The sequence below is a fragment of the Salmo trutta genome, chromosome 11 (genome assembly GCF_901001165.1).
Source record: "Salmo trutta chromosome 11, fSalTru1.1, whole genome shotgun sequence".
Classification (NCBI taxonomy): domain Eukaryota; kingdom Metazoa; phylum Chordata; class Actinopteri; order Salmoniformes; family Salmonidae; genus Salmo; species Salmo trutta.
Window position 1 is genome coordinate 7,803,124 of NC_042967.1, and position 24,621 is coordinate 7,827,744.

At 42.4% G+C, this 24,621-nt stretch overlaps 1 protein-coding gene across 1 annotated transcript; it reads right to left on the reverse strand.

The window, feature by feature from the left end:
• Positions 1-738: 738 nt before the first annotated feature.
• On the reverse strand, positions 739-23,783 carry LOC115201889 (zinc finger protein 205-like). Its single transcript, XM_029765771.1, has 6 exons — positions 23,779-23,783; positions 23,266-23,412; positions 20,311-20,448; positions 19,835-19,946; positions 2,206-2,327; positions 739-1,846 (listed from the first exon to the last, which is right to left on the reverse strand). The coding sequence occupies exons 2-6, from the start codon at positions 23,266-23,268 to the stop codon at positions 932-934; spliced, it is 1,290 nt and encodes a 429-aa protein (XP_029621631.1). The 5' UTR covers positions 23,269-23,412; positions 23,779-23,783; the 3' UTR covers positions 739-931.
• Positions 23,784-24,621: the final 838 nt, after the last annotated feature.

Here is a 24,621-nt window from a genome sequence, read left to right on the forward strand (position 1 = left end):
GTACAACTGACTAGGTATCCCCCTTTACTCATCTCATATGTATATACTGTATTCTATTCTACTGTATTTTAGTCAGTTCGACATTGCTCAATCTAATATCTATTTATTAATTCCATTCTTTTACTTTTAGATGTGTGTATTGTTGTGAATCGTTTTTAGATATTACTGCACTGTTGGAGCTAGGAACATAAGCATTTAGCTACACCCGCAACAACATCTGCATGTGACCAATACAATTTGAAGTTAGGGTTGGTCGAAAATTCTCTGTGCTACACCAACAGTACCTAACCTCTAACTCTCAGTAATGGATACCAAAAATCTTTGGTTCAATCACATTATCTGGTGTAACAATCTGTAGCTAGCTTCCACTCAACCCTCTATAGCAGTCTGCGATGCAGCATTTTGCCCCCCCCCCCCCCCCTCCACAAGTCTTACAATCATCTACTTAGTTGGTGCTTCCAGTTCTCGTTGCATGAGCAGTTCAATTATTCCAATAATCACCATTGCGGCATTGCCTTATCAGTTGAATATTAACTATTACAATCAAGGTATAGGCACGTATAACGCCTCATACTTAATGGTTGGCGTCATAGCTCAAAGGATGTGGTTGAAATGAAAAAGGTATGCATGCTGTTCAAATACGCTACTGCTTATTATCTTACACATCAAATCTCCTATTCATGATGACCATCTTTCAAGCTCAGAGCAGATATGTTTAGAAAGAAGTGTTAGCAAGAATAGAGTAGAAACTAATGACTTTATTCCATCTACATCACCTCAGTAAGGTAAATATTTAACTGTCCTTGTTCTCGCCAAGGTTTACTGTCTCTCTAAAAACAGTTTACGCGAGCCTGTTTCAAATGACAAGTTCAAGTTTTAATGAGGGGTATATGGTTACTCTCTTCACATAACTATGTCACCTAAAGAATGGTTACAATTTCTCCCCATTGTGGACACTCCTATGTCTGGTAAGGTTAGTCAGGAAGGAGAAGCTCTTGTAACATAGTTTGCACTTGAAGGGCCTCTCCTTGGTGTGAACGGTCTGGTGCATCTTCACATAACTCGCTTTAGCAAAGCGCCTCCCACACGTGGGGCAGGCGTACGGCTTGTCGGCATCAGTCCTAATACTCGGCCTCCCACGTTGTGACCCAATGACACCAGAGGAGGTAGAAGTAGGAGCCACCACCCTCAGGTGGTTAGTCTTTGAGTTCCCTCCTTGACCTCTAGCCATTGTTTGGGTGTTGTTGGGATTCTGTGCTGTGTTCGAGGCTAGGTCGCGCTTGTGGTGAATGCCAAACCTGACCCTGTCTGTATTGCTAGGGTAACCATGAGGTAGCTGAGGAAGGCTAGACCCAGGTCCAGGCCCAGACCTTCTATGAACCCATTCACCAGGCATTAGACGAGACCCTGATGGAGAGGAAAGACTTCCTGTTAGACTCCCACCAGGGGGGTTTCCCACCACTCTCTGTGAAGGCTGAAGCCCTGGATGACCTACTCTGTCCATCATGGATACTGTGGTGTTTGTATCATAGGAACAAGAGGGTCTATTTCTATCAGCCCCAGGCCCTGCTTCATCCCTGCACTGAGACTGTGAAGAGAAGGGTCTGGGCTGCAGACTGGATCCCTGACTGGAGCCTCTGTCTCTCTGATGACCACCAGGACTGAGGTTGTTCAGTCCACCTGTCCACTGGTTGTGTTCTGTGTGGCGGAGTCTCTGTCCCTCGCAGTTGGGTCCTGGTTCCGAATCGGGAAGGAAGAGCGAAGGCTCCTGATCCAGGGTTCTGATCCGGGGCCAGGCTTTGTGACCAGCCACCTCAGATGTCAGCAGGCTCTCATTGACTGCAGACTGTAAACACAAATTGAACAGAAAAGCAATAAGGTTTATATAAGAACCCATTTGCTCTACACACAGAAACATGACATTATAAAATGGTTAACACAGTTCAGCCCTAGCCTGACGACTCACACTAAATCCTTCTGCTGCTCTATCGTTAGCAACATTCTTTAGTCTGACTGTCTCTCCCTCCGCATACAGACACCTCCCCGTACGCGCAGATCAAATATACGCCTAGCCCAGGGCTCAGTCAGTCTGTTGTCATGGAGAGTAAGTTCAGATGTTGTTTTGTGTTCGACTATCTGTTTCTGGTTGTTTTTAAAAGTGTTGTTCCACAACCCCGAGTTAAAGACGCTGTCCCATCCACTGACCTCCACTTTGTCGCCTCTGGTCCTGGCCTGCTCAGCGTTGTTGTTCCGTAGGCCCTTGGCTCCACCGGTCTGGGAATTCAAGATGGCTGTCCAGTCACCTCTGTTAGCCTCCATCCAATCACCTGCAGGAAGAGGTTAGAAAATAGACTTTACAAACATGGCAGAGAACTCTACACATGGAGTTTTTTTTGGTCAATTACCTGTTCCAGTATGTAAACATAAGTTGCATTGATTTCACTTAATAAATTGTAAAAAATACATAGCTGAGAGCAGCAATGACAAAGTGTAGAATGGCAGGAAACTAGCTTTAAAACTGTATAATGTTCCCTCTGCTCCATGGCAAAATGTGTAGAGTTGCACGAAATTTGCTTTAAAGCAGCAAAATTGTCTCTGCGGTCAAGAGGAGGTCCTCTAAAATGTTTGGTCGGAGACGGCGCCGTTGGCCACAGAAACTACCCCCCCTCGCTAACTTTCCCGCCGCTGCTGAAAGAAAATCTGTGAAAGCGTTACCAAGTTTATCTCTCAATACCACAAGTAAGTGAAGTTTAGTGTAGTGCTATAGGTTGATTATCTTTGAATGCAGCAGGTAATCAATCTTAGTCCTTAATGTATTGAGTTTATAAACCAATTCTGGGGTCGATTTGATATGACGTTTTCAGCGTTACTGTATTGGTATATTGCGGTCATCTTTAAATACTGGGACTTAATTTTGTTAATCCTCATTTGAGATGAATTTGTTAAGTCTATGTACCAAATATGGCTCGAATATGATTTGTAGTTTTAGAATTGTTCACTTAACTGTGTGGTTCTTGACTCCTTGTGCATCCCTTTAAGCAAGTCCATGGTGTAGTTACCTGTGTTATGGTGTGAATTTGGTAAGATTTAGGAATTGTATTGATTGTAATATGCAAATTGGAATACACTACAAGTGTGTACACCATTAGGATTGGGATTCTCCAGAGTTTCTCAAGCCAATTTGTCCAGAGGCAACGAGGTGAAAATGAGGCAATGGTTAAATTCTTAAAGGATGTGAATATATTGTGCCACGGGTGCTAATGACATCTATAGTGCCACCAACTGGTCTGGTGCAGTGACTTTATATTCACACAGCTTCTAAGGTTTCATACCAAATTTCATGGCCCCATGTCCATCAGTTCAGTTCCTATGGACCTGGTGTGATATAGTTCAATCTAGTGGTGTAGCGTGGCCGACCTTAAATGCAGCAACTAATCATTCTAAAATTCATTAGAGGCCAATTCATTGACTCGATATACCTGGAGTATGTATATATATATATATATCTGGAGTCAATCTGACTTATGGTTCATGAGAAGATTTTTAAAAGTATTTTTCTGCATATATGCTAACGTGCATCTGTAGCAGGTTTCCTCCGGACGTGACACTTGGCATTCAGGCCAGAGTTCAATCTTGGTTTCATCAGACCAGAGAATCTTGTTTCTCATGATCTGAGAGTCCTTTAGGTGCCTTTTGACAAACTCCAAGCGGGATGTTATGTGCCTTTTACGGATTACTTGTTCAGCAGTCTTATGGCTTGGGGGGGGGGGGGGGGTGTAGAAGCTGTTAAGAGGCCTTTTGGACCTAGACTTGGCGCTCTGGTACTGCTTGAAATGAAATGTCCCTTTTTCAGGACCCTGTCTTTCAAAGATAATTCGTAAAAATCCAAATCCAAATAACTAAACAGATCTTCATTGTAAAGGGTTTAAACACTGTTTCCCATGCTCAATGAACCGTAAACAATTAATGAACATGCACCTGTGGAACGGTCGTTAAAACACTAACAGCTTACAGACGGTAGGCAATTAAGGTCAGTTATGAAAACTTAGGACACTAAAGAGGCCGTTCTACTGACTCTGAAAAACACCAAAATAAAAATGCCCAGGGTCCCTGCTCATCTGTGTGAACGTGCCTTAGACATGTTGCAAGGAGGCATGAGGACTGCAGATGTGGCCAGGGAAATAAATTGCAATGTCCGTACTGTGAGACACCTAAGACAGCGCTACAGGGAGACAGGACAGACAGCTGATCGTCCTCGCAGTGGCAGACCACGTGTAACAACACCTGCACAGGATTGGTACATCCGAACATCACACCTGCAGGACAGGTACAGGATGGCAACAACAACTGCCTGAGTTGCACCAGGATCTCACAATCCCTCCATCAGTGCTCAGAGCAATAGGCTGAGAGAGGCTGAGGGCTTGTAGGCCTGTTGTAAGACAGGTCCTCACCAGACATCACCGGCAACAACGTTGCCTATGAGCACAAACCCACCGTCGCTGGACCAGACAGGACTGGCAAAAAGTGCTCTTCACAGACGAGTTGCGGTTTTGTCTCACCAGGGGTGATGGTCGGATTCGCGTTTATCGTCAAATGAATGAGCGTTACACCGAGGCCTGTACTCTGGAGCGGGACCAACTTGGAAGTGGCGGGTCCGTCATGGTCTGGGGCGGTGTGTCACAGCATCATCAGACTGAGTTTGTTGTCATTGCAGGCAATCTCAATGCTGTGCGTTACAGGGAAGACATCCTCCTCCCTCATGTGGTACCCTTCCTGCAGGCTCATCCTGACATGACCCTCCAGCATGACAATGCCACCAGCCATACTGCTCGTTCTGTGCATGATTTCCTGCAAGACAGGAATGTCAGTGTTCTGCCATGGCCAGCGAAGAGCCCGGATCTCAATCCCATTGAGAACGTCTGGGACCTGTTGGATCGGAGGGTGAGGGCTAGGGCCATTTCCTCCGGGAACTTGCAGGTGCCTTGGTGGAAGAATGGGGTAACATCTCACAGCAAGAACTGGCAAATCTGGTGCAGTCCATGAGGAGGAGATGCACTGCAGTACTTGATGCAGCTGGTGGCCACACCAGATACTGACTGTTACTTTTGATTTTGACCCCCCCCTTTGTTCAGGGACACATTATTCAATTTCTGTTAGTCACATGTCTGTGGAACTTCAGTTTGTCTCAGTTGTTGAATCTTGTTATGATCATACAAATATTTACACATGTTAAGTTTGCTGAAAAAAACGCAGTTGACAGTGAGAGGATGTACTTTTTTTGCTGAGTTTAGGTCCTGGATGGCAGGAAGCTTGGCCCCAGTGATGTATTGGGCCGTACACACTACCCTCTGTAGCGCCTTACGGTCGAATGACAAGCAGTTGCCATACCAGGCGGTGATGAAACCGGTCAGGATGCTCTCGATGGTGCAGCTGTAGTACTTTTTGAGGATCTGGGGACCCATGACAAATCTTTTCAGTCTCCTGAGGGGGAAAAAGTTGTTGTCGTGCCCTCGTCACTACTGTCTTGGTGTGTTTGGACCATAATAGTTTGTTGGCGATATGGACCAAGGAACTTGAAACTCTCGACCCGCTCCACGACAATCCTGTTGATGTTTGGCCCTCCTTTTCCTGTAGTCCACGATCACCTCATATTGAGGAAAAGGTAGTTGTCCTGGCACCACACTGCCAGGTCTCTGACCTCCTCCCTGTAGGCTGTCTCATCGTTGTCGGTGATCAGGCCTACCATTGTTGTGTTGCCTGCAAACTTAATGATGATCTTGGAGTCGTGGGTGAACAAGTAGTACAGGAAGGGACTAAGCACGCACCCCTGGATGCGGCCCGTCAGGAAGTACAGGATCCAGTTGCAGATGGAGGTGTTTAGTCCCAGGGTCCTTAGCTTAGTGATGAGCTTTGTGGGCACTATGGTATTGAACGCTGAGCTGTAGTCAATGAACAGCATTCTCACCGGTGTTCCTTTTGTCCAGGTGGGAAAGGGCAGTGTGAAGTGCGATTGAGAATGCGTCATCCGTGGATCTGTTGGGGCAGTATGCAAATTGGAGTGGGTCTAGAGTTTCCGGGAAGATGGTGTTAATGTGAGCCATGACCAGCCTTTCAAAGCACTTCGTGGTTACGGACGTGAGTGCTATGGGGCGGTAGTCATTTAGGCAGGTTACCTTTGCATTCATGGGCACAGGGTGGTCTGCTTGAAACATTGTGGGTATTACAGACCCGGTCAGGGAGAGGTTGAAAATGTCAGTGAAGACAATTGCCAGTTGGTACGCGTATGCTCTTGACTACATGCCCTGGTAATCTGTCTGGCCCTGCGGTCTTGTGAATGTTGACCTGTTTAAAAGTAGTGATGCGCCGATGCAACATTTTCTGCCGATACCGATATCCGATATTTTCCTTGCCCAAAACAAAAACCGATACTTAAAATTTTTGCCGCCTTCTATGCATTTCTAGTACAGTTAAATAGTTAACACACACACACATGGATACAGCGGTCTAAGGCACTGCATCTCAGTGCAAGAGGCGTCACTACAGTCCCTGGTTCGAATCCAGGCTATCACATCCGGCCATGATTGGGAGTCCCATAGGGCGGCGCACAATTGGCCCAGCGTCGACCGGGTTTTGCTAGGGTAAGCCGTCATTGTAAAGAAGAATTTGTTCTTTACTGACTTGCCTAGTTAAATCAAGGTTGCACACACACACACACACACACACACTGACCAAAAAGTAATTTTGTTGGCATTTACATATGTCCCCATTACCAGTAAAACATAATCAAAACCTATTTCTTTCACTTACTTGCTGTGCTGTTTTATTGTTCATTTGTTCAGTCGTTTCATTCTCAACCAGGATTGCCTCATACATGTCAAGCAGTGAAGTTTCAGCTCTGTCTGTGTATGTAACATTTCATGTAAACCCTGTTTCTTGTCTGCATCGAAGTAGTGGTCCTTGTACATAGCATCGAGCATGGTGGCGACACAGTAAAGAGAGAATGCCACCGAATCGCTTGTTCATTATGTGGGCAGTTTTGTTGCCAGGGAAAACTGCTGTCAAGGGCAACTGTTTAATTTGCCAATGTAGGCCAGCAAAAACATCCACCTCGTCGGGAAAAGGGTCCATCTTCAGTCCATAGAAACTAGTAAGCACTAACATCGCACACTAGCTGCTAGCTAACTGGTTAGCTTAGCACTGGCGAAGTCAGAATGGGCGTTAGAATTAGGAATTAGAATACTACACTGAACAAAAATAAATGCAACATGTAAAGTGTTTGTCCCATGAGCTGAAAAAAAAGACCCCAGAAATGTTCCATACGCACATAAAGCTTCTCAAATTGTGCACATTTGTTTACATCCCTGTCAGTTTTGACGAGCAGGCGTTTCAATGCCATGACAGAGGGTCTCACGTCTGCTGCAGGCGCAGTTGATGAGCTTATTTCGCAAGTCAGTTGTTCAAATGGAGCTAGCTAGTGTGTTCATGTTTCCAAGTTTCAAACACGTTCTCAAATGCCATTTGAAATGGCAGCAGAGGTATGACAACCAGCATATTCATGAGCATGCAATACGACTTTCCTCAGTACGAAATCCTCGACGACCCACTGTGCTGTCAGACTCAGCATGCTCATGGGGCTGATATCGCTGGTCCAAATGTCAGTCGTGAAGCTAATAGCAGTGACGCTATTACTGTGTAACTCTGGTAGCACATCATCTTAAAAATAGTAAAAAATATATAAAAAAGTTGCTCGGTGCTCGACCAGTCAGCGAAAGCCAACATCACCCACGACAGAGAATGGTTATTTGTCAAGGGCAATGAATTCCATTATCTTAGCATTTAATTAATTTCGCCTTTGAGTTGTCTCGCTGTCCCATGGTGTTTATACTTGAGCACTATTGTTTGTACAGATGAACGTGGTACCTTCAGGCGTTTGGAAATTGTTCCCAAGGATGAACCAGACTTGCGGAGGTGTACAATTTTTTTTTCTGAGGTCTTCGCGGATTTTTTTTGATTTTCCAATGATGTCAAGCAAAGAGGCACTGAGTTTGAAGGTGGGCCTTGAAATACATCCACAGGTACACCTCCAACTGACTCAAATGATGTCAATTAGCCTATCAGAAGCTTCTAAAGCCATGACATAATTTTCTGGAATTTTCCAAGCTGTTTAAAGACACAGTCAACTTAGTGTATGTAAACTTCTGACCCACTGGAATTGTGACACAGTGAATTATAAGTGAAATAATCTGTAAATAATTGTTGGAAATATTACTTGTGTCATGCACAAAGTAGATGTCCTAACCGACTTGCCAAAACTATAGTTTGTTAACAAGAAATTTGTGGAGTGGTTGAAAAACGAGTTTTAATGACTCCAACCTAAGTGCATGTAAACCTCCGACTTCAACAGTAGCTGTTCTGGAAAGAGCCAAGAACTTGAGAGGAACGTACATCTTCCTCAATAACTCTATCCTGAAGTTGTCCGCCAGAAGAGGAAAGAACTGATCCCAGCTATGAATGCTGCCAGAGCACGTGGGGACATTGCTTACATCCGCTATGACCGGCTCATTGTCCACCCTCCCAGAAGCCTGGGGGGGATGAGAAAGCCAAGCCTATGGATTCGTAGCTTCAACCCCGCACAGCACACACACACACAAATTAATAAATGGACTACTGAATGTACATATATATATTTTTCTTGCTTTGTTTGCTCTTTTTATGTCAGGTATTATTGAATTGTTGTGGTTGCAGGTTCACTTGGCACATCTAAATCCTTTTCTCTTGGGGTGTTGCTATAGGCCACCAAGTGCGAACAGTCAGTATCTAAATAATGTGTGTGAAATGCTTGATAGTGTACGTGATGTAAATAGAGAGGTCTACTTTCTTGAGGACCTGAATATTGACCGGTTTTCATCAAGCTGTCCGCTCAAGTGGAAGCTTCTTACTGTAACCCAGTGCTTCTCAATTATTTTCTGTTACGCCCCCCCTAGGAAGAAGTAAACATTTCGCGCCCCCCCCAACTCTCCGCCGCGACTGTAAATAGTATCATTTGTCTATAAAATTGTTATAAGTACACCTCTGCATAACATTGTATCCTTATTAACATTAAAGAAAAAGAAAAAAGAAAGAAATATAGATCAACTTACAACAAAGAATAACTTTATTAACATAGTTTTTTTTAGTTTGTAACAGAAAAGACTTCAAGTGCATCAATTTGCCTGAAATTTAAAAAAAATTAAACCCTTATTTAAACTGTAAACATTTTTTGCCCATTTGATACTGAAAAATAAAATTAAATATAATCAATAAATAATAATAAATTCAAATTGATCAGCAACATTAACTCAGGAGCACAATATATGAAACATTTTGACCTATAAAACAAAAATGAATAAAACAATTTGTGCTGATTTTTTTTTTTTTATCAAAATGAGGAAGTCAGGATTAATGGCTACAATGAGCACGTTTTGCAGAGCACAGCTTTTCGAAGCGGGGTTTGAAGCATGATACTGCAACTCTCAGCTCCTGCTCAATGTTTAGCTGGGACCTGTACTTGGTCTTCAGTGCAGCAACAGCAGAGAAGCCAGTCTCACAAAGATAAGATGTTGCAAAAGGAAGAAGAATGCCCATGGCCCTCTGCCCTAAGAGTGGATACTGCCTCTCTACACTCAGCCAGAATTCACTCAGTGTCTGTGATGTGAACCTCAGTCTCAATGTGGAGTCAGACGTCATATCAATGAACTGGTCCTCCTCTGCAGAGCTGAAACCAGTTGGAGCTGGTGCATTGAAAGGATCTCTCACCCAGTCATATTGGGAACTGTTTTCAGGGAAGTACTTTTTAAAGAATCCCATCAGTGATTAAATATGCTCCTTAATATATGGAATCACTGAGGTGGCATCATAGTCAGTAGTGTCAACAAATTCATGCAGGTTCTCGAATGAATCAGTATTTCCTTCATCAAGTCGCCTGCCCCACATTGCAAGCTTTCGAGTGAAAGAGCTGATCTTGTCTGTGACCTGAGGGAGGTGTTTATCTTTCCCTTGAAGCTGTAGATTTAGTTCATTTAGCTTTCCAAATATGTCACTCAGGTAGGCCAGTTTTGCCAGGAAGTTCTCATCACTACATTTTTCTGTGATGTCATACTTGTGCTCCTGCTCCAAAAACATTCTTATCTGCTCTCTGAGCTCAAAAACTCGGGACAAGACTTTTCCTCGTGACAGCCACCTTGCTTCACTGTGAAACAGCACAGCTTGATGTTCAGCTCCCATCTCCTCACAGATAGCAGAGAAGACTCTTGTTTTTAGTGGTCTGGTCTTTATAAAATTGACTACACCTACAATGTCAGTCATAACCTCACTTAATTCAGAGGAAAGGTGCCTTGATGCCAGTGCTTCTCTGTGTATAACACAGTGTGTCCACTCAGCATTAGGTGAGGCCTTTTTGATGAGTGCCCGAAGTCCTTTTCTCATCCCTGCCATGGTCTGTGCACCATCACTGCAAACACCAATGCAGTTCTCCCACTTTAGCCAATTCTCAGTCAGGAAGCAGTCCAGCATTTTGAATAGCTCTTCAGCTGTGGCTCTGTCTCTGACATATTTACAAAAAAGTAGATCCTCACACAGGGAGTTTGTCATGTCAAAACGTACATAAGCGATAAACAAACAGTCTTTGTTGCTGTCAGTTGCTTCATCGAACTGTAAGGCAAAACGTTTGTCTTTGAGTTTATCTACCAGCTGTTCTTTAAGATCGTTAGCAATGTCATTTATACGTCTGGCGACAGTGTCATTGGACAGAGGGATAGTTTTTATTTTTGCAGCACTTGCGTCATCCAGCATGACAGAGACCATGTCTAATGCTGCAGGCAGTATCAGCTCCTCTGCTATGGAGTGGGGTTTTTTGCACTGAGCAATTTGGTACGCCACCTTATATGATGCTAACAGTGCTCGCTGGTTTACTGAAGTAGCATTCACAAAGCGGGACGATTGTTGACAATATTCGGCACGTTTTCGCTGAAAAAAACTCAAGCGGCTTATCAGCGTGATTGGGGTGTAATGTCTTTAAGTGACGCCTTAATTTATTTGGCTTCACGCAGTCCGCTGCCAACATTTTTAGACACAGTAAACATACCGGTCTTTCCTCGTCTCCCACCGTAGTCACAGTGAAGCCAAGCGCGACATACGCGTCGTCATATTTCCTCGTCTTAGCTTTCGGGAGACTTACGTTTGTCTCATTATCTCCGTCTCTCTCCGCCTTTCTTCTCATCCCTGTTAAATATTTTTCCATGGTGTCTCTTAAGGGTTTGTTATCTGCACTTCATATCTCCTGCTGTGTGCTCTTGTTCGGTTAAAAAAAAAACTACTACGCGGCAAAAAAAAGCGTGTTCCCCGGGGTCACGCGCCCCACTATTTGAGAAGGACTGCTGTAACCTATGCCTGTAATCTGGTTCAGGTTATTAATCAACCTACAAGGGTGTTTACAAACACTACAGGAACAAGATCATCCACATGTATCAATCACATTTTTACTAATACTGTAGAACTTTGTTCTAAAGCTGTATCCGTACCCATTGGATGCAGTGATCACCATATGTGACCTGTTTCAGGAAACTAGGCATATGTCACAAGTCACGACTTCACAAGAGAGCCAATGAAACGTTTTTTTTTTAATCAAAATGTGAAATTTGATGTGCCTTAATAACAAACTTGTGTGCCATCTGTAAATACGAATACAATTGTTAAATTACGAGCCTTGTTGGTTAAGCCACAGAAAAAGCCAGCAACCTTCCCACTAGCCAAGATTGGCTGAGATAATGAGTGGGCTGGACATGCCGAGAGAGGAGTTCGGATTGGTCTGCCATATAGAAGGCTTCTGTCTATTTCAGATGGTCAGTCTGTGTTGGTAATCCTGTCGAACATGGCTTTAAAAAAATATATATTGTGTAGCGGAGCTGCATAAGTGTTGCTCTCCACTTTCTGGAGGATCGAGTTTTGAAATCAGTGGAATTAGAGTATGATAGCTAAAGAGATGGAGAAAACACCTGTCTCCGGATTACATCTTTAAACTAAGGGCAACCGTGGCATGGCATCCGTGACGAGAGATGCGTCCATCATGCATGATGATGTATAAGGGTAAGATAGTCTAGCGTTACCGAGCTACATTTTCAGATATTACACGCTTCTAACAGAAAGTGGTTTCATTTCAAGCTAAAGTGTACTGTTTGCTTTGCTAGCTAACATTGGGCTTTAACACTGATCCTGGTTGGTTAGCTCCCAGCAGATCCATGCAGGGTAGTAACGACATTATTTGGCACTATGTTCATTGTTGTTTAACTAGCTAACGTTAGCTGGCTGGCTCGTTAGCTAACGTTATGTGACGTGTGTGTGATCTTACACGTTGTTTACCTACCTAGCTACATGTCTTGAGCTAAAGTGTACAACACCTGTTGAATATGGCCGGTGTCAGTAAACGTCGGCAAAAAAGCGTAATGAAATTGTTCGCCAGCAGAGCTGGTTAGGCTGTTTTCATGTTATCCAGAGGTAAACAAATCAATCATCGGCCAAAGCATCAAGTGTGGGCTCTGAATGCTCCGAGAGCGAAACGAGATGTTTGGGGCTAAAGCTTAAGAGGGTGTGAACGATGCTGAATGGGTGCAGACAAAGAAGAGCTCTTCACTAGATAACAAAACATTAAAAAAATGCAGTGTATGATATACCATTTGGTAGCTCTACTTTTATCAAACATTTTAATTTTTTTAAACTTTTATCCACATTTTTCTACATAAGACCGAATCCAGATGGTGAGTCACATATAGTGGCTATATCCAGGAAAGCCAAAGTTCCAACAGCTGGGCCTAAAATAGTGTATAAGAGATCATCCAAAAGATTTTGCTGTGACTCTTATGTGGATGATTTTATTTGTTGGTCTGATGTGATTAATGAAGACCATCCAGACACCGCACTTCTTCCAATTATTAATAAACATGCACCTGTCAAGAAACTAACTGTTAGAACTCTTAAGGCTCCATGGATTGATGAGGAATTTTATGACTATGGTTGAAAGAGATGTGGCAAAAGGAGTGGCTAATAAGTCTGGCTACACATCTGACTTACTGCAAATTGAGAAATTATGTATACAACAAAAGAAGAAACTGCATTATGAAGCCATGATCAATAATATAAAGAATGTTGGAAAAAGACTTGAGTACTTAAAATGAAAATATGGGCAGAAAGACACATTGAACTTTCATCGAATCAAATGGCTTATTCATCACAAAACCATTTGATGTTGCCAATTATGTTAATGATTACTTCATTGGCATAGAGGGCAAAGTTAGGCAGGAAATTCCAACAATGAACAGTGAGTCATTGTATTCATGCAAAAAAAAACAAATAATGAAAGAAAAACATTGCAAGTTTGAATTCTGTAAAGTTAGTGTGGAAGAGATAGAAAAATTGTTATTGATCAATAATGACAAACCTCCTGGCATTGACAATTTAGATGGAAAGCTACTGAGGATGGTAGCTGACTCCTAAGGGGTCATATATTTAATCTGAGCCTAGAGGCCTGAAGGAAGCCAAAGTAATTATTCTACCCAAGAGTAGTAAAGGAGGCCTTTACTGGTTCTAACAGCAGACCTATAAATGTTTATTTTTTAAATTTAACTAGGCAAGTCAGTTAATAACAAATTCTTATTTACAATGACGGCCTACCGGGGAACAGGGGCAGAATGACAGATTTTTACCTTGTCAGCTCGGGGATTCGATCCAGGCTACCTGCCGCGAAGCTTTCTGCCAGCTCTTAGCAAATTGTTGGAAGAAATTGTGTTTGACCAAATACAATGCAACAACTCTGTAAACAAATTAACAACAGACTTTCAGCATGCTTATAGAGAAGGGCACTCAACATGTACTGACACAAATGACTGACTGGTTAAACAAAATTGATAATAAGAAGATTGTGGGAGCTGTACTGTTAGATTTCAGTGCAGCCTTTGATATTATTGACCATAACCTGTTGTTGAAAAAAACTTGTGTTATGGCTATCTAATAGAACTAAAGGGTTTTCTTTCATGTCAAACATGTAAAGTGTGATCTACCACAGGGCAGCTCTCTAAGCCCTCTATTCTATTTTTACCAATGACCTGCCACTGGCATTAAACATGTGTCCATGTATGCTGATGATTCAACCATATACGCATCAGCAACCACAGCTAATGAAGTCACTGAAACCCTTAACAAAGACTTGCAGTTTGTTTTGGAATGGTTGACCAGTATTAAACTGGTCCTGAACATCTCTAAAACTAAGAGCATTGTATTTGGTACAAATCATTCCCTAAGTTCAAGACCTCAGCTGAATCTGGTAATGAATGGTGTGGCTGTTGAACAAGTTGAGGAGACTAAATGACTTGGTGTTACCTTAGATTGTAAACTGTCACGGTCAAAATATATAGTAGATCAATGGATGTAAAGATGGGGAGAGGTCTGTCCATAATAAAGAGATGCTCTGCTTTTTTGACACCACACTCCAAAAAGCAAGCTCTAGTCTAATCTTGATTATTGTCCAGTCGTGTGGTCCAGTGCTGCAAGGAAATACCTAGTACATCTAGACGTTCCGCTAGCGGAACACCACTCCAATATCCAATGATTGGGCGTGGCGCGAAATACAAACTCCTCGAAAACATATGACTATTTTACACCATTTTAAAGACAAGACTCTCCTTTATCTAACCACACTGTCCGATTTCAAAAAGGCTTTACAACGAAAGCAAAACATTAGATTATGTCAGCAGAGTACCCAGCCAGAAATAATCAGACACTCATTTTTCAAGCTAGCATATAATGTCACAAAAACCAAAACCACAGCTAAATGCAGCACTAACCTTTGATGATCATCAGATGACACTCCTAGGACATTATGTTATACAATACATGCATGTTTTGTTCAATCAAGTACATATTTATATCAAAAAACAGCTTTTTACATTAGCATGTGACGTTCAGAACTAGCATTCCCACCGAACACTTCCGGTGAATTTACTAAATTACTCACGATAAACGTTCACAAAAAACATAATTATTTTAAGAATTATAGATACAGAACTCCTTTATGCAATCGCGGTGTCCGATTTTAAAATAGCTTTTCGGTGAAAGCACATTTTGCAATATTCTGAGTAGATAGCTCGCCATCACGGGCTAGCTAATTTGACGCCCACCAAGTTTGGTACTCACCAAACTCAGATTTACTATAAGAAAAATTGGATTACCTTTGCTGTTCTTCGTCAGAATGCACTCCTAGGAATAGTTATATCCAAATAGCGGCGTTGTGTTCGTGCGTTCAAGACACTATCCGAAGGGTTACGAAGGGTGACGCACGGACGCGTATCGTGACAAAAAAATTCAAAATATTCCATTACCGTACTTCGAAGCATGTCAAACGTAGTTTAAAATAAATTTTTATGCGATTTTTCTCGTAAAATAGCGATAATATTCCGACCGGGAAACCCTGTTTTCGTTCAAAGACTCAAAGTTGAAAATGGAGTCGTCTCGTGCACGCGTGCGCCCGTCTCATTGTTCTCAGATCGACCACTTACCAAATGCGCTACTGTTTTTCAGCCAGAGACTGCAAAGTCATCATTCAACGTTCTGGCGCCTTCTGAGAGCCTATGGGAGCCTTAGAAAATGTCACGTTACAGCAGAGATCCTTTGTTTTGGATAGAGATGACAAAGGCCAAGAAATGGTCAGACAGGGTACTTCCTGTACAGAATCTTCTCAGGTTTTGGCCTGCCATTTGAGTTCTGTTATACTCACAGACACCATTCAAACAGTTTTAGAAACTTTGGAGTGTTTTCTATCCAAAGCTACTAATTATATGCATATTCTAGTTTCTGGGCAGGAGTAATAACCAGATTAAATCGGGTACGTTTTTTTATCCGGCCGTGAAAATACTGCCCCCTATCCATAACAAGTTAAGCTGCAGCTGGCCCAGAACAAAGCGGCACATCTTGCTCTTCATTGTAATCAGAGGGCTGATATACATACTATGCATGCCAGTCTCTCTTGTCTAAGAGTTGAAGAGAGACTGACTGCATCACTTCTTTTTATAGGAAATATGAATGTGTTAAATCCCAAATTGTTTGCATAGTCAACTTACACACAGCTCTGACACATACACTTACCCCACCAGACAGGTGACACAGTCCCCAAATCCAGAACAAATTCAAGAAAGCATACAGTATTATATAGAGCCATTATTGCATGGAACTCTGTTCCATCTCATATTGCTCAAATAAACAGCAAACCTGGTTTCAAAAAACAGATAAAGCAACACCTTACGGCACAATGCCTCTCCCCTATTTGACCTAGATAGTTTGTGTGTATGCATTGATATGTAGGCTGTGTGCCTTTTAAAAAAATGGATGTAGTTCTGTCCTTGAGCAGTTCTTGTCTATTAATGTTCTGTATTGTCATGTTCCATGTTTTGTGTGGACCCCAGGAAGAGTAGCTGCTGCTTTTGCAACAGCTAATGGGGATCGTAATAAAATACCAAATCAAAAGCAGGAATAGGCAGCAAAGGTGCAACCGGCTCAGCATGGTTCGGTTGACCCATCCTCTGGCAAACATAACAGGATTTAATTTAAGACAACGTCCTGTTTCAGACCAGGCCAGAAGAAGTTACGCAAGATACGTTTATACGTCTTGTTGACCCCAAGATGGCCTGCCATAATACCATTGTGAGCCAACCTCAGTATCTCTTGTCGAAGCGTAACTGGAACGACAACTTGAGAAACACTGGGCCAATCGTACTGCCCAGAAGTGGCACGAAAACTCAATTTCCTCATTAGAACACCATCTCTGTCAAACTCCTGCTCTGGATGTATCTCAGCAAAAAGAGGGGAGAGGGAAACATCTTTACTCTGTTCAGCAATCAACTACTTCCTCCTAGACATCGAAGTATCAACTGTAGGGACCCTCTATTTCTTCAGTGGTCCTACAAACTCACTCATCTTTGGAGTTTTCAAAGGAGAGGTCAACTCAGGAGGTTTAGCGAAATCAGGATCACCAATAAACGTCTCGGACAGATTGACCATGGTGGGATTGCTGACATCCTCTAGACTTGCTCCCGACGACTTTCTTAGATATAGCACGTGTAACGGAACACGCTAGGGTCATTTTCTGATAACCCATCAGGTTCCTCTACCCTGGGTTCCTTACAAAAGACAGGATTTGGCACACAACCTTCCCTCGAGCAAAATCGTTTCCCAAAATGAATGAGACCCGCATCACCGGTAGGCTAGGCCTCACTCCAACGACAACAGAACCAACACACTGTAACCAGTTGCTGAAGTGTCAGACAAAGGCAAGACACCGTCCAAAATGAAGGACTGGGCTGCCCCAGTGTCTAGCAGTATCTTCACTGGCTGCTTAACAGCATCACCACTCTGCAGAGACACAAACCCATCTGAAACAAAGAGTTCATACACATCTGATCCAAAATCTTGTTTAGTGGGTACACAAGTCCCAACCGGAGACTTAATGGGCCGGAGTGCACCCAAAAGACAAAATTGCTTTTTTCTCTCTCAATTTTTCTGTTTCAACTTAGGACACAGAGACAAGGTGTCACGGCAGTAATGACAAACTGGCGGACACGAAAAAAACATTTATGTTGATCTTTATCTTTGGGCGCTGTAGAAAAGGACTGAAACCTTAAAGGAGGTGACTTCTCTGGATTTCTTTTTGAATAAAGATAACTACTGGGTACTTTGTTTGAAGATAGTTTTGTGTCAACACAAACTCATCTGTGAAGAACTGCAGCTTTCTCAAGAGAGAGATCCTTGTGCTCATAAATGTAGGTAGCAACCCTTTCATAAACACAATTTTTAATTGCTCGAGAAGCATGAGTGTCTTTAAATCCTCAAGGTCCTTAAACCACACAACCGATCAAAAAGACATGCTTGTTCCCTTTGCGAACTTAACATGGCTTTGTGATTCTGTCTTTCGTAATTTACAGAACTGTCGTCTGTATGCCTCTGGGACCAACTCATAAGCCCAAAGGATAGCAGATTTAACAGTCAATCTGAACTTTTGTCAAGAGAAAGCGGCGTAGACTTTGAGCTTTTCCCACAAGAACACTTGAGGAGCAGTGAACAAATATTTAGTGGCCATTTTAGGTACAAGAAGGCTGTTCTGACCTAGATCAAACTCTGTTGAGGGTGCAGCATGACCTGACTGGATTCGGAGTGCTTCCAGATCCATCTCAATCGAATGGCATGCGCATGTTCTTCTTGTTCTAATCTGGCTGCAAGTTCTCTTTCTTTTGACTTGTGCTCGAGCTCAAATTTTTGTTGTTCAAGCTCTAATTGTTGTTACTCCAACTTTGCTTTTAGTTCTAACTCCCTTAGTTGCACGACAATGGGATGTACTCTACTACCCGTAGCGCCCTTTTCATCAGTCTCTCTCCGAGAGGATTTCCTCCTCCACCAAAACAGTACCAATCAAATCTTTGGCTACTACTTTTGGATAGCCAGATGCCACTTTGATGCTTTGCAAGGACGAGCAGATTCACCTTTGTACATTTATCTAGCATCTCCCATGTAGGGTTTTCCACAAATGCTTCCAACTTAAAGTCCATGGCTTTATTTTAATTTTAATTAGCCTATGTGTTTATGCAACTTTCAAAATTATTCCACCAATCTTATAACCCCTCAAGGTCAGTGACAAACTCAACCACAAAATGGGAGCACTCAAATATCTTGGCACAGCAGAGCTTCAGAGTAGGTGACTAGAGCGACTACCATATTCATTGGAAACAATATTTTTGTAACTCATCCATATTTTGACCAATCCCTTAGTTTGAGAAAAGCTAAGTTAACACATGTAACATGGGCCTACATTCCAAATTGGTGTCATTTGGCCCTATGGTTTATGAGAAAGATTTGTAAAGTATTTTTGTCATATTTTAGCTTATTAGCATATGTACTAATATGCATCTACAGGTATAGTGTGGCAATCCTTTGAATGCCTCAATGTTATTTTCTCAAACTCTTTAGGTAGTATTGTGATGAGCCCACAGACCAAATTTGGAGTGAATCTGACTTAGTCCATGAGAAGATTTGTAACATTTATTTTAAGCGTTACATAGACAAAAGTAAATTGTTAGTTTCCTTATTTTTTAAGATATCAATGCCAAACATAGTTCATCATAGTAATGTCTTTCATGACCCTAAAACGTTTCAGATTGATAGGCCATTGTGGAGTGGATTTACAAAGGATTAAATTAAATGGACACGTAAAATCTGATTTCCTGATTTATCAATAACTCAGCCATCTCTTAATTTAATTTGAGAACAGCTAAGGGATTGGTTAAGAGATGTACCAAGGGTCTACATCCTGGTGTTATTTGGACATATGGTTCATGAAAATAAGTTTATCCAACATTTTCAAAATGGATATAAATCTATCCTGACGGAACTTACGGATTCTTGAGGCAAATTTGTCCAGCATAAGGAAAGACACCTACATACAAAATTAAGTCTATAGGTCAAACGGGAAGATGGATTCGAAGGTTTAAGTGAGACTGTTTATAACAGTGCCACCTATAGGCCAATCGGTGCCATTCTTTTTGACCAAGTTACTCATGGCCTCTAGTTTCTGTGTGACAAATTAGAAAACAAGTTACCAATCTATGCTTGAGTTATTTGACCATGTCAAGAAAAATGTATAAAAATAATTCAGAGAATAGATTTCACAGATTAGCTGTGAACCACTAATAATAGCCAGGTGCATCACTATTCCCATTGAAGATCTATTACTGTATGTAGGCTATATGAATTTCTCCCTTACCTTGCTCCCCCATCTTTAGTCTACTCAGCAGATCAATATTCTCTGGTTCATCTTCTATTGTCTCCTCTTTGACTAGCAGCAAATCAGGCTTCCCATCCTCCATGTCTACTGACTGTAAGAGATACAGAGTGAGAGGATGTTGGATCAAGAGCACCCTGCTATGGAGCATCTTCTGATTGGGCAAAGTGGGATTGCTATGAGTAGTGTGTAAATATGTTAGTTGACTTGATTACTTGACACTCTTTAATAGTTTGATCATTCAAAAGGCATGGTCACACACTTAAGACAAAATGAATCAAGACCTGGGCCAGTATCCACAAAGAGTCTCAGAGTAAGAGTGCTGATCTAGGATCAGTTTTGCCTTTTAGATCATAATGAATAAGTTGATATCCGAGATCATCACTCCTACTCTGAGAGGCTTTGTGGATACGGGCCTTGACCTAATACCATACAGATAGTAGTTTCCATTGGCTCACCTCAGTGAAGCTCTGCTCAGTTGGTTCAGGAGGAGGTGTAGTCTGGTTGTCCTTCATGACCATGTTCCCCTCAGGGTTCCCCAGACCCTCCTCACACCCTTCTTCCTTCACCAGCAGCACCTCTGGACCCTCCTCCTCCTGAAAGAGAGGTGATACAGATTACACAGAAATACACTCCCTCGGGTACGTGCACACGCGCACACAGATAAAACACACTTTAAGCATGGTGTGTTTACCCATCCCAACTACGTTTGAGTCCTAGAGTGTATTTACAGAATGACATCATCATTGTTAATCCCATCATAGTGGACATAAATATGATGTTGTAGGTAAATCTGGGTTACGGGAAAATGTTGGGTAGACTGGGCTTCTCAAACCCTGGCAGGCAGCCAGTCTAGGAGATGGACAACTCCCAATTTCAAAGCCACAACTCCTCAATGGCTGACCAGGCGGATAAAGTTGTCCCATCTCCCAAACAGCTGGAAAGGCAGATGAAGGCTGCAACTGATAAAATGTATGCACACTCACTACTGTAAGTCGCTCTGGATAAGAGCGTCTGTTAAAATGTAAATGTAAATATGAATCAGCAAAAGCCAAACCTGGCTAAACTATTTTGACGTGTACAGTATGTGTTTGCTAGGTATGTGTAGGTATATTTAGTAAGTGTATATTGGTTATAAAGTGCTGTCGGGTGTATGCAGAATAGGGTGAGATCAGATGTCATGTACAATGAGTATAAAAACCTGAACACCTGCTCTTCCCATGACAGACTGACCAGGTGAAAGCTATGATCCCTTATAGATGTCACTTTTGAATCCACTTCAATCAGTGTAGATGAAGGGGAGGAGACCATTTAGCATACAGGCCTCATTCCTCATTCCTCTGAGTGGACCTTCATGTGCATTTTCAGGTTGCCAGCCTGGGCGAAGTACATGTGACACTGGGGGCAGCTGATGGATTTCTCCCCTGTGTGGACCCTCTGGAAGATCCCCACCTGCTGGGGGCAGCTGAAGCCTTTGTTACAGAACATGCAGAGGAACAATGTCTCTTGACCTGTTTAGGATAGGGGGCAGTATTTTCACGGCCGGATAAAAAACGTACCCGATTTAATCTGGTTATTACTCCTGCCCAGAAACTAGAATATGCATATAATTGTTTGATTTGGATAGAAAACACCCTAAAACTGTTTGAATGGTGTCTGTGAGTATAACATAACTCATATGGCAGGCCAAAACCTGAGAAGATAGCATACAGGAAGTGCCCTCTCTGACCATTTCTTGGCCTTCTATAGCCTCTTTATGGAAAATAGAGGATCTCTGCTGTAACGTGACATTTTCTAAGGCTCCCATTGGCTCTCAGAAGGCGCCAGAACGGGGAATGATGACTCTGCAGTCCCTGGCTGAAAAACAGTAGCGCATTTGGATAGTGGTCGATCTGAGAACAATGAAACGGTGCGCGCATGCACGTGAAGACTCCATTTTACATTTTCAGTCTTTGAACGAAAACGTCGCCCGGTCTGAATATTATCGCTATTTTACGAGAAAAATCGCATAAAAATTGATTTTAATCAGCGTTTGACATGCTTCGAAGTACGGTAATGGAATATTTTGAATTTTTTTGTCACGATATGCGCCGGCGCGTCACCCTTCGGATAGTGTCTTGAACGCAAGAACAAACGCAGCTATTTGGATATAACTATGGATTATTTGGAACCAAACCAACATTTGTTGTTGAAGTAGAAGTCCTGGGAGTGCATTCTGATGGAGAACAGCAAAGGTAATCCAATTTTTCTTATAGTAAATCTGAGTTTGGTGAGTGCCAAACTTGGTGGGTGTCAAAATAGCTAGCCATGATGGCCGGGCTATCTACTCAGAATATTGCAAAATGTGCTTTCACCAAAAAGCTATTTTAAAATCGGACACCGCGATTGCATAAAGGAGTTCTGTATCTATAATTCTTAAAATAATTATGTTTTTGTGAACGTTTATCGTGAGTAATTTAGTAAATTCACCGGAAGTTTCGGTGGATATGCTAGTTCTGAACGTCACATGCTAATGTAAAAAGCTGTTTTTTGATATAAATATGAACTTGATTGAACAAAACATGCATGTATTGTATAACATAATGTCCTAGGAGTGTCATCTGATGAAGATCATCAAAGGTTAGTGCTGCATTTAGCTGTGGTTTTGGTTTTTGTGACATTATATGCTAGCTTGAAAAATGGGTGTCTGATTATTTCTGGCTGGGTACTCTCCTGACATAATCTAATGTTTTGCTTTCGTTGTAAAGCCTTTTTGAAATCGGACAATGTGGTTAGATAAAGGAGAGTCCTGTCTTTTAAATGGTGTCATATGTTTGAAAAATGGAAGTTTTGGGATTTTTGAGGAATTTGTAATTCGCGCCACGCCCTATCATTGGATCTTGGAGCGGTGTTCCGCTAGCGGAACATCTAGATGTAAGAGGTTAACTATTGACTGATGTTTAACCCCCTCCCCGAGCCTGGGGTCTAGTCCTGTCGTTTGAGTTCAATACCTGATCGAAAAGTATGTGGCCCTGTGAATTGGAAGGTCCCATCGATGTGGACACTGGGTCGCGATCCCTGAGCATGTGTTAAAGGGAGTAGGTGACGACATTTGAATTTGTCTCAAAGCTTTCCCTGTAATCTAAGAAATCTCTGTCTCGTGAGTGTCCTTCTCTACATTCCATGTCGCCCTAAACTTTCAGTCACCTCATCTATGACTATAACCTCCCTTTTCTTATCTAGGCACCCTTCAGAGTACACACTACTACTGTATCGGTTCCAGTCCCCTCTAGACAGATCAGTCTGTGTCTCTAAACCCAAGGGCATGTTTCCAGGGTCCATCTCTGTAGTGTAAGAACAAGACGGATCATTGCCAGTCCCTAACGTGTTACCCGAGTCCCAATGGGAAGGAACTGTCCTCGGGCTCAGGTTACCATAAAGTAAATACTCTGAGCCAGGTCCTCTGTGGCTACAGGGGGCGCTCCAGTCTGGATGTCTCTGTGTCGTGGGTTTTCTCCCTCAGTCCTCTCCTGCTTGTCCAGTGACGATCCTCCAGGACCTGCAGCCTCTGCATCTGCAGACTGACACAAGGAGAGGAAGTTATTATCGGTACATAATAGGTTTGGATAACAATGTCGTAGGGAAGTCTGGGGGCGGCAGGTAGCTTACTGGTTAAGAGCGTTGAGCCAGTAACCGAAAGATTGCTGGTTCAAATCCCCGTGCCGACTAGGTGAAAAATATGTTGATGTGCCCCTGAGCAAGGCACTTAACCCTAATTGCTCATGTAAGTCGTTCTGGATAAGAGCGTCTCCTAAATGACAAGCTCCCCTATGGCAGATAAATAAGGATGTACATGTAAGCAAATTAAAAGCTGAGGGGAGTGTTTCTGAAATAAAACAGGAAACATGTCATGTATTGTAATTTTTATGTTACACTATGACACTAACCTCTATCACAATAACATGCTGGGTTGAGGTTCCACTCCCCTCATCAACAGTGATTGGTTGGTCATCTCTCCATGTATTGTGTCCTGCTGGCTTCACAAAGCTCCTGTGGCCTCCAGTGAGATGTCCTTCACCTGAGGGAGTGATTGGGGAAAAGGAGTGGTTGAGTTACGTACTGTCAATGCTCAATGCTATATTGTACACTATTGACACTGTCTACAATTGGCAAGGATGTAAGGTAGCACTTGTCATAATTTATTTATATGCTATTTATTGATTGATTCCATGCATCACATGCTTTTAATTGAGTATGACAATAGGAAATTCAGTAAATCAAGAATATTGTTAGAATATGATAGTGTCTTTGTGCAAGAATAATTTATTCTTAATTGACCTGCCTGGTAAAATAAAGTAACATTTAAAAAAGTGTGCAAGATAGCGGAGTAATCAGGGGAAGTATTGCACACTAGCCAAACACTGACGAAGACAATTATGGACAACACATTTAAACAAATACGCAAAGGGGAACGGGGTGCCAAGCTCCTCAGCCTTCTGCAAAATGTACCTCTTGCCGTTCCTCTGTATCGGTCAAGTATCTTGACACTACTGGGACCACTGACGAGGACGCGCTCTCGTATTGTCCTCTCTGCGCGCTCCCGTGCTACCTTCAGTTCCAGTAGCTGTAGTTTCCTCCGCAATGCCCTGTTTTCTTTCTGGCTTTGAGAAATGTCCAAACGTAACACTGCATAGTCGTCGTCTACGAGTTTACAGATATCTGCCACGGCTGCATTCGCTAGCACCTCCATAATGGAGACTATTTGAGTGTGAAAAACCATACAGTTAGCC

What these genes read in the sequence shown, in the direction of transcription:
- LOC115201889 (XM_029765771.1), bottom strand. An exon ending in ACTAAAGATGGGGGAGCAAG is followed by an intron (nt 2,328 to 19,834) that starts GTAAGGGAGAAA and finishes CTCTTCCTGCAG; the next exon opens with GTGATTGGATGGAGGCTAAC. An exon ending in CCAGAGGCGACAAAGTGGAG is followed by an intron (nt 1,847 to 2,205) that starts GTCAGTGGATGG and finishes TTGTGTTTACAG; the next exon opens with TCTGCAGTCAATGAGAGCCT.